Source organism: Triticum dicoccoides, chromosome 7B, assembly GCF_002162155.2.
Source record: "Triticum dicoccoides isolate Atlit2015 ecotype Zavitan chromosome 7B, WEW_v2.0, whole genome shotgun sequence".
Classification (NCBI taxonomy): domain Eukaryota; kingdom Viridiplantae; phylum Streptophyta; class Magnoliopsida; order Poales; family Poaceae; genus Triticum; species Triticum dicoccoides.
The window spans coordinates 557,336,061-557,345,821 of NC_041393.1; the positions used below are offsets into that span (position 1 = coordinate 557,336,061).

Genomic DNA, 9,761 nt, shown 5'->3' on the forward strand with positions numbered 1-9,761 from the left:
TTGAGTTGGGAGAGGGAGAACTCCTCTTCATTCTTGGGTTGGGAGGCGGCCGACTGGGGCTGCGCCTATGTGCCGGGTGCCACCACGGCCCCGCGGATACTTAAATCTTCGTTGACCGCCTAAAGTCGCGGCTATGGGACTACGGGGCTATCTCCATGGTCAACGCCTGGTAAAAAAGGCCAGATCTTGAAATATTTTCAAAGCAAGGCCATTTCATGCTAGTCTCATCTTTTTTTTTTTTAGAAAATCTCGTCCTTATACAAGGGTAAAGAAAAACAGTACTGGTAATTTTGGCCTCAATCGGTCGGCCCCATGAAAAGTCCACTATGAAATTTCAAGTCTCTCTTGTGCACTGCATTCCTCCGCGAGAAAAATAAAAGAACACGACGCCGGGACACCGCGCCACGCCCCGGCGGCTGGAGCGCCGCGTCCCGATGCCACCACCGAGGATCACCTTGTCCGCGCCCCACCGCGACGTGCTCCGCCTCCTCGACGCCCAGGATCTACCCGCCGCGGCGCGCCTCGCGGCCGCGCACGCCTCGTCCCCCCTCTCCCTCGCCGCCGTCCTGCTCCGCCACCCGCCGCCACGTCTCGGGTACTGCCTCCACGCCCGCGCCGCGCGCGCGGGTCTCCTCAACGACCGCTACCTCGCCAACGCCCTCTTCGCCTTCTACGTCCGCCTCCCGCGCCACCTCCCCCACGCGCTCAGGGCGTTCGACGACCTCCCTCAGCGCGACGTCGTCGCGCACTCCTCCATCCTCGCCGCGTTCCTCCGCGCGGGGCTTCCCCGCCGCGCGCTCCAGTCGCTCAGGTCCATGGCCGCCGGCGCGGACGGTGTCTCACCCAACGCCCACGCATTCTCCGCCGCCGTCAAGGCCTGCGCTGTGCTCCACGACAGCAGCGCGGGCGCCTGCGTCCACGGGAGCATCCTTGTCCGCGGATTCAGCGACGACGACATCGTGCTGAGTGCGCTAGTCGACATGTACGGCCATGCGGCTTCGCCAGGTGATGCACGGAAGGCGTTCGAGGAAATGCGCGCCCCTGATGGGATATGCTACACGTCGCTGTTATCAGCATTTGTGCGGAACGATTGGTTTGAGGAGGCTGTGAGATGGTTCCGGACTATGGTCATGACGAATGGGGTTGAGCTGGATGGCTGCACATTTGGTTCAATGATGACAGCGCTAGGAAACTTGAAGAGGGTGAGGCAGGGCCACGAGGCGCATGCTCAGGTACTGACCCGTGGTCTTTGTGGGAATGTGATTGTGGAGAGCAGCACGCTCGACATGTACGCCAAGTGCGGGGCGATGTTGGAGGCACGCAAGGTGTTTGACAAGATGCAGGTCAGGAATGCAGTTTCATGGTGTGCGTTGCTTGGAGGTTATTGCAATAACACGGACTACGAGAAGGTTCTTGTGCTGTTTCGACAGATGGATAGGGAATGCGACGACTCATATAGCTTGGGGACTATTCTAAGGGCATGTGCTGGCCTATCTTCTGTAAAGCCAGGAAAAGAGATCCATTGCCGGTTTCTGAGGAGTGGAGGCTGGAGAGATGTGGTTGTTGAGTCTGCACTTGTAGACCTTTATGCAAAATGTGGCTCTGTAGACTATGCTTATAGAGTTTTTGAAGCAAGCAGTGTCCGTAACACAATTACTTGGAATGCCATGATCGGCGGCTTCGCTCAGAATGGCCATGCTGAGCACGCTATCAATTTGTTCAATCGGATGGTCAGCGAAGGGGCGAAACCCGACTACGTCAGTTTCATTGGTGTTCTTTTTGCGTGTAATCATACTGGAATGGTTGAGCAAGGACGGAACTACTTCAAATCTATGAGCAAAGACTATGGCATTGCCCCCGGAATCGAACACTACAATTGCATTGTTGATCTTCTCAGCAGAGTAGAACTTCTGGAGGAGGCTGAAGATCTGATAAACAAGTCACCTTTCAGAGATGATTCGTCCTTGTGGGCACCAATCCTTGGTGCTTCTTCCACACATTCAAACCCAGATGTAGCAGAAAGGGTTGCCAAGAAAATGATGGAGTTAAAGCCTCAGTACCACTTGAGCTACGTTCTTCTTGAAAATGTGTACAGAACAGTTGGACGGTGGGAAGATGCTTTAGAGATAAGGAGGCTGATGAGATCAAGAAAGGTCGAAAAGGAGCCCGGAATGAGCTGGATTGATGTAAACAGAAGCAAACAACATATGTCAAATGTTAATGGGGCACCTTCAGAACTAGTAGCCTCTGAGGACATCATCACATATGACAGCTGACCTTAACATTTTCTGTCTCTGCTTTTGTTGGCGATTCTGTCCCGTGATTGGCTTATGAGTCATTCGGAGTTTGGGATGAATTCTAGCATGTATTGTTCCCAAAATGCTCTACTGTTATAGCTGCATCCCTGAAAATTGATACCAGCTGGTGTCTTGCAAAGTTCAACGCGTCAGTTGATAGAGACATGAATAATTTGTCGAGCACATATATTCGTATATGCTTTGCGGCATATGTGTTTATGTGGGTGCAATGCCCTTATTTGACATGGCAGGCTTGGATGGGATGGCCTTAGCCACCAGTAACACAAAAGTGGGACTCTCAGACAGGCTGTCTATTTATTGGCTTCACTTGTAATCACAAGTACGTTTTCTCTGTACTTGGCTCTGTAATTGTTTTACTTATGTCTCTGCTCAGAGAGATGAAAAATGCTCGCTTCCATTAATAATGGATAGCGTAGCTACTAGCAGGCTAACATGCTATATTAATCCAACTGCAGAGGCATTTTAGAATATTTTTCTAGGGTAGTTTTGTGTTCTTTTTTTCTCAAAGGCATCTGTGTGTCACTGTGTCTTGAGCTTGAATTAATCTTTAAGATATATGGCATATGCAAGAATCTAAAAAAAAATCCTGCATATTATGCTTGATTTGAACGCAGTTGTAAAGTTTGATGCATGTAAATAGTTTTCGTAGACAAGCTTCTTTTGGTGATAATGAGGAATAGTAGTCGGTGCTTCCTGGTTATTTCCTCTTGACATTCATGAGACTGAAATCACAGAACATTGTTAGTCGTTGTCACAAGTAGTAATGATTAGAATCTATGTATAATATCAAGGATTGTATTGCCTACCATCTCAATTCTCTTCCATGGAACAAAGAAAATGTATAGGTTTAACCTCAGATTACGCCATTTTAGAGAATATATACAAACGACATGCATTTTGATGTGTGTTTGAGAAAAAAAGGGGGTTAAGCCTTAGACAATGATACTAACTGAAGCATATGGCCCTATGCTAACTCGCAGGCGCTTGATCGATGCTTGGTTATTTCATGACCTCCGTGCTTGATCTAGTGGTACTTATAAATCGAGAGACAATGCTCTCAGGATGCAAGGAGAGAGCCCTTACCCCACGGCAGATCGTGATTGGTGCAGCAGAGATGCAGAATGATTGAAGGCGTGGAGCCACTGGTAAGTACTCCTACTTAGTATGATGATTGATGGCCCTGCCTGATCCGCATAACCGGTCATTGGTACTGCAGCATACATACGTCAGATGTGCTCGAAACGAGGGACAATTCAGGGACGCCCACGCCAGCTGGTCTACCTATGTCGATGATGCTTCATCCCGGGCTTGCAGTCTAGGACACCCAGCTGTCAAACTCAAACTCGTAGCTCATGTCATCAGATCTCCGACAGATGCGACATCCAGTTCACCGGTTGTACGTCGTTCACTTGCTCATCTACACCCTAACCCGGTTTCTGCTTTGGTTTCCCCATTGCACCAGCCGACGCCGGGTGGTGGATTCGGCCAGGAGCGGCGGGGAAAATTCTCAGCTGCTCTCAGACTCTCGCCTCTCGGATAAAACTGACCAGGCCGGTGAAAACCCTGCCGTTACTCCTCTGCCCGTCCACGAACTATAATTGAAGGAGCAGATCAAGGGATTTGCGCCGTCAGCACAGTTCGACCTGAGGCTCGGAGCTGTGCTTTTCGACTGGCTTGGGTTTGGCACAGCGAAATGAAGACCGGTGCCACAGGATTCATGCGTCGGCCACGGTCGAGGCTTCAGTTCAGAGTCGAGACTTCACTTGAGTTCAGGTCCGGGCTCTGAGATCCTGCTGGCTGCTGTCAACAGGCAGGCAGGCAGGCAGGCGGGTACCGACCCTGGTGTGCTTGCTGTCCTGTGTGCTTTTATCGTATGATGATGAGGAGGAATCGGCAGCATGCTACGGTTTCAGAGTAGGGCTGTAGGAGAGAGAGGGAAGGGAATATGGGTGCACCCTGGAGCAAGCAAGGCCAAACAAAACAAAAGATTAGGTTGGATGAGGCGAGCAAAGCCATGTGGGAAAAGGGTGCACGTCTACAGCCTTTATCTCCGGACATTCTTTCCCGCTAATTTCTGTTATTTCCTCATCAATCACTCGTCAGTAAGCTCCTGCCGACAGATCCATGTATGTACCCCGAACCCTGTACCAGTACGACGACCCCCACTCAGACCCAGGCAAGACGCCGACAGCCGGTGGTTCGTTCGCTATCTCTCTACTCTGTACTCTGTAGGGACGCAGAGTTTTGGCTCCCGGGCTCATCTGCACCCATGCTTAGCAAAAAATTCAAAAAAAAATACTAGAAAAATTCAAAAAATTCCAAATTTTTTTGTGGTTGTAGATAATTTGACGCGTGAGGAGCGCCCCAAAAATCAACTCATTTGAGCATCTGAGCAGCTCTCGGCAAAAAAGACAAAATCAGGGTCTGTAAAAATGTGTACTGTTCATGCACTGTTTTGACACGATTTGTCTTTTTTGCCGAGAGCTGCTCAGATGTCCAAATGAGTTGAATTTTGGGGCGCACCTCACGCGTCAAATTATCTATCACCACAAAAAAAATTGGAATTTTTTGAATTTTTCTAGTATTTTTTTTGAATTTTTTGCTGAGCGGGAGCAGATGAGCCCGGGCTCCAGGATGAATTATCGGTGTAGCCCCTTCATGATGAGTGAATAGACTGACGGTGACTGTCCGGATGCAAACTGATGATAGTCACTAACCCCTCCTCCCCCTGAAGTTTAATGGGAATCAGAGCGTTTTAGAACATGTCCAAAAGAGGGAGAGCAGTGTGGAACAAGACGCTCCGGTCCAGCTCTAAAGCCCAAAAGAAAACCCAACACATGGGGCCTCGCCCGCCTCGCCTCTCCCTGTCATCATCAAGGCCACCGCGGCGTGTGCGGATCCGCCAATCAAACGCGCGCCCGCGCCTGCGCCTGCCTTTACACACGCAAAGTTGCACCGAACCAAAGCAACCGCATCGCATCTAGCCTGTTTTGTTTGGATTCACCACCTCCGTACCGCGCGAGTCCAGTGAGTCCATGGCCGCTAGCCCGGTGGTGGTGCCGTCCCTATAAGGGCACCCAGCTAGCCACACGCACGGCTCCGTCGCCTTGGATCGGGCTCGTCAGCGAGTCAGGGCCTTGGCACGGTGCAGTTGAGCCATGGGCCTCGCCGGCGGCATTGTCCGGAGAGTCCTCTCCAAGAGCCCCTGCGCCTCCTCCTCGTCGGCGGGACGCGGAGGCCACACCGTGCGTGCATTTCTCATTCAGTATATGTCGCGCGGCTACTGCGCGCAATGTGACATTGACGTGTGAACAAAAATTCTTCTTCTTCGCAGGAAAGGAGCCCGGGCGACCACAAGAGGAGATGGGGCTCTCTGAGGCTGTACCTGTGCGGCGACGAGAACGGCGCGGGTGCCGAGGACGGGGAGGACGACGATGACGGGACGGTCTCGGCCAGGAGCTTCGAGACCTGCACCATGACGCAGGACGCCCAAGCTCCGGCGGCAGCCGATCAGCGTCGCCGCGATGTCAACGGCGGCGCACACGGCCACGCTGAACAAGTTCACGCTCAGTGGAGCCCCGGCGAGCGGACGAAGCCGTTCACCGAGGACGAGGCGGCGACGCTGATCCAGTCCGCATTCAGGAGGTTCATGGTGCGTTTCCTGAATGAAAAATCCTGGTTCAGAGCCCAGACTGCGTCTGGCTAGCTACGTTTCCTGAATGAAGATCATGGTGCGTTCGCCGTGCTGCAGGAAAGGGGGCGCTTGCAGCAGGAGGAGCTGAGGAGAAGTTCCGGACAAGAGTGCTGCTACGGTGAAGCGCCCAAGAGCCCTGCTGCCTCGGCGTCCACCATCGCTGCGTCGGTGGAGGTCCAGGTAGGGGAGTCCCTGAGCAACCTCCGGCTGAGCGATGACGGCGCGTCGGTGTCGGCGCAGCACCGGGCGGGCCAGAGCCAGAAGCCGCGGCCCCAGGTCTTCAGAGCCAAGGTACTGCAGAGCTTTTGCTGCTGCTGCTGCTACACTGTGGCACACACAGGGACTTGACTGCAATGGCATCACTTTGGTCAAGAAAAATAGTGTTACGGCTTAATTTGGCACCTAAATGAACAGTGAACTTATATTATTAACTAAATGTGATGTTTCAGGAGGAGTGGGACGACAGCACGCTGAGCTCCAACGTGCTGAGGATGAGGATCCAGAGCAAGATGGAGGCCACCACGCGGCGCGAGCGGGCCCTCGCCTACGCCTTCTCACAGCAGGTACGCACATCGTCACGCTATTGGAGAGCTTTGAGGCAACGATCGAGTAGTCTACATTTGGTCTGAGTCGCTTCTAAACTCGTTTTGATCGGCAGCTGAGGAGCGGCGGCACGAAGAAGCGGTCGTCGAGGTCGGAGCAGGGGGAGTTCAACGTGGGGTGGAGCTGGCTGGAGCGGTGGATGGCGACGCGGCAGGCCGAGCCCGGCGCCGACGACAGCGCGAGCAAGAACGCCACGGACGCCGGGTCGGCGGTTGCCGGGCGGCGGGTGGTGGTGGTGAGGAGGCGGCAGGACGTGGCCGTCGAGGAGAAGGAGAGCTGCGGCTCCAACGACGTGTCCGCCATCAGCTTCGACGGCTCCAGCGCCGGCGGCCGGAGCGGACTCAGCTGCTACAGGCCCGGCAAGAACCGGCTCAGGGGGGGCAGGAACCTGCCGCGCCGGAAGGTGGCGGCCGCGTCGTCGGAGCACCGGCTCCAACCAAGATCCCACAAGGTAAGCAGTCCCATCCCTCGAGTCGCCGCCATGATTAGCCTCATCAGTGATGCCCTGTACTGATTCCGTAATGCTCTGATGTGACAAGGTGAGCAAGAAGGCGCGGCAGAGGGAGGAGAAGCAGCTGCAGAAGGATCATCAAGCCGAGGCCGAGGCGTACGATCCCCGCCAGCCCCCGACGGATTACTGAAACCGAGACAGTGGAGTGACGTACATAGCTTCTTCAGATCCTGATTGCTGTGTTAGCTTTGTGTCGCCATGATTTTTCTCTTACTTTTCAGTTGCTTGTTGCTGAAGTGTTAGATGATTCGAGCTGATTTTAAGTGCAAGACTGACAAGTTGGTCGTGTAAAAGTTGGTCACTAAATAAAGTACGCACGCAGGTGATGAAACATTGTAAAAGTGTCAGTTATTCATAGCACCAGCTGCATTCGATCTACAACACGAGACGAACATCCATGATCCATCCAGTTACAGAGGCGATTCCCGCCATGACTATCGTCACATTAAACTCTCGCTCCACCTAGCTAAGCTAAGCTTAAGCTCTATATAATCTCCCGACTACTGCACAGCTATACTTCTCCGACCGGCACCGATAGGCCAGGTGTCAGGTCGAAGACGCTTGCGAAGCCGCGTCGTCCTTGGCGATGGCCACGTAGTTCACCGGCGCCGATGGCCTGACACTCTCCCTGCGGCCGTCCCGGCTCGCCGAGCGCACGCCGTTCTGCTGCTGCACCGACAGCCTCCGGTTCGGTGTGCCGTTGACAGCGCCGCCATTGGCCCGAGGGCCAGGCATCTTCTTTGCAGACTGCGGCCGGGCTGGGCTCGGCTTCGACCCGAACAGCTTCTCCTGCTCGGCGGCTAGCTGGTCGTTTATCTTCTTCTGGTCCTGGAATGAACGGCAGATAGAACAGTTGAGCAAAACATGGGACGCAGAGATGATTCGCTGGACATAGCCGTTGGACAGGACAAAAGGAGCAGCACAAAAGCATACTAACCCTCATTCTTCGCTTCTCTTCCTCCTTCTCCTGTCTCAGGATTCTGTATTCGTCCAGCATCGCGAGAAGCGCGACACCGTCGTAGGTGAATGATGTGTTGTGTTCTTGTTCCCAAGCCTGGGTCTTCGCCACCAGCATGTCAACAATGGCTGCAGTAAAGATATGCATGAAAAGTTAGGTCGGGTTAGCACTAGCACTCACGTTCCCATCACATATCATGCAAGTATGTGTAATATAATGCGCCCTAAGCCAGCGGCCATAAGGTAATGTGATGCAATTCCCAGGAAGAAACCATTTTCAGAACATACCTGGGATTTTATTAACCAAAACACGAGCTTTTTCTGCACGCTTGAGGTTCAGATGTGCGCCTCTAGTTGCACTGTATCTGTTATCATCCTGCCAATAAGAGAACATCAATGTGAGAGTCCACAGCCAAGCAAGTGGTTTCAACTTCATGGGGAATGGAATTGGAAGAACAATGCTGGTGCAAAGGAGCACCATATGCCGGAAACACACTTGATATCTTCGAGCATTAAAATGGAGACAGCAAAAGGGTAACATAACAAACTTTGCATACCCGGCTATAGTCTTCAAGCCAACTCTCTTCTTCGCATGCTAGCATCCACCTGTCAACCTTCTCCAATATGTCCTTTCTGCTCGAGGCCTCCTCTTTTGCTTTAAGTATCTGGTTCTCCATATCGGCCAGTAGTTCTGATGGCTCGAACATACTAGAATCAATAACAGACAGTATTCTATCTCTTGCAGCACTAGTATCTATTGCAATATGAGCCTGGGCATATATATCTTCAAGTTCAGTCTGCCTTTTGAATGCAATATCCTTCATCCTACTAGCTTTTAGCTGATCCAGCCTTTCAACTTCAAGTTCAGCCTTTAGGGTGCAAAAAATATGTCAGTTCACGGGTGAACAAAGGTACTACTTTATCAATACACCAAACTCACTGAGAGAAGAAACACATCTTAACCTGCTCAATTACATCAAGAGCCAAAGCTCCAGGAACTGTCACTCTATCCAATGTTGAGGACATATTGCATGTGACATGATCAAAAAGTTGCCGTTCCTCCACAGTGGCATCCATTAAGTTCCAAAGTTCAGTTAGCTGGGAAGCTAGAGCTTGAATCTAAGAGAGCATAGCACTTAATCAGAAATAAGATCACATATGAAAAGATATCAAAGACGCCTAAAGAGAGGATAAGCAATAACCGGAGGCTCCACTGCAAATTTACCTTTCCGAGCCTCTTAACTTTCTCTTCTTTAAGTTCGGTCACCATCTTAGACAGCCTGGATATTGTTTCATCACTAACACTCTTGGAGTGAGCACCAACAGAGTCATTGAGGCTAGGATGTACTTCAGTAACAGTGGCCAAGAAATCCATCCCAAGGACAGAACAAAGATCGTGCACTGAGCTCACAAAGTCAAGAATCTTGTGCAACCTATCACTCTGCAATACAAAATAAATTAAGAATGTCATTTCAAGTCAGGAGATTTTACATAATCATTCAGACCGCAGACTTTACACTGACTGTCATCAGCTATATCAGTAGCCTATTGCTTTGGTCATTTATACTGTACTCCCTCCGATCCAAAAAATTGCCGTGCATGACACTTTCTTTGGATCAGAGGGAGTACATGATTATGTGCTAATGCCACAGTTTAGATTTCAACACCAAGGGGGTAT

General features: G+C 51.6%; 3 protein-coding genes across 3 annotated transcripts in view; 2 read left to right on the forward strand and 1 right to left on the reverse strand.

Moving 5' to 3' along the window:
• Positions 1–404: 404 nt before the first annotated feature.
• LOC119336847 (pentatricopeptide repeat-containing protein At1g03540-like) lies at positions 405–4,579 on the forward strand. Its single transcript, XM_037608929.1, has 3 exons — positions 405–2,637; positions 3,299–3,463; positions 3,535–4,579. Exon 1 carries the CDS (start codon positions 435–437, stop codon positions 2,274–2,276), a length of 1,842 nt encoding a protein of 613 aa, XP_037464826.1. The 5' UTR covers positions 405–434; the 3' UTR covers positions 2,277–2,637; positions 3,299–3,463; positions 3,535–4,579.
• A 694-nt stretch (positions 4,580–5,273) lies between these two features.
• Positions 5,274–7,459, forward strand: LOC119336849. Its single transcript, XM_037608932.1, has 6 exons — positions 5,274–5,563; positions 5,653–5,970; positions 6,070–6,303; positions 6,462–6,575; positions 6,671–7,066; positions 7,155–7,459. The coding sequence occupies exons 1-6, from the start codon at positions 5,477–5,479 to the stop codon at positions 7,254–7,256; spliced, it is 1,251 nt and encodes a 416-aa protein (XP_037464829.1). The 5' UTR covers positions 5,274–5,476; the 3' UTR covers positions 7,257–7,459.
• LOC119336848 (65-kDa microtubule-associated protein 1-like) overlaps positions 7,453–9,761 on the reverse strand; it is a 4,951-nt gene continuing 2,642 nt past the window's right edge. Inside the window, exons 5-10 of the mRNA XM_037608931.1 lie at positions 9,309–9,524; positions 9,047–9,202; positions 8,641–8,952; positions 8,372–8,459; positions 8,064–8,212; positions 7,453–7,954 (exon numbers count right to left, since the gene is read on the reverse strand). Of these exons, the coding sequence (XP_037464828.1) occupies positions 7,673–7,954; positions 8,064–8,212; positions 8,372–8,459; positions 8,641–8,952; positions 9,047–9,202; positions 9,309–9,524 (1,203 nt within the window). The 3' untranslated portion in view covers positions 7,453–7,672. The remainder of the gene's footprint in view (positions 7,955–8,063; positions 8,213–8,371; positions 8,460–8,640; positions 8,953–9,046; positions 9,203–9,308; positions 9,525–9,761) is intronic.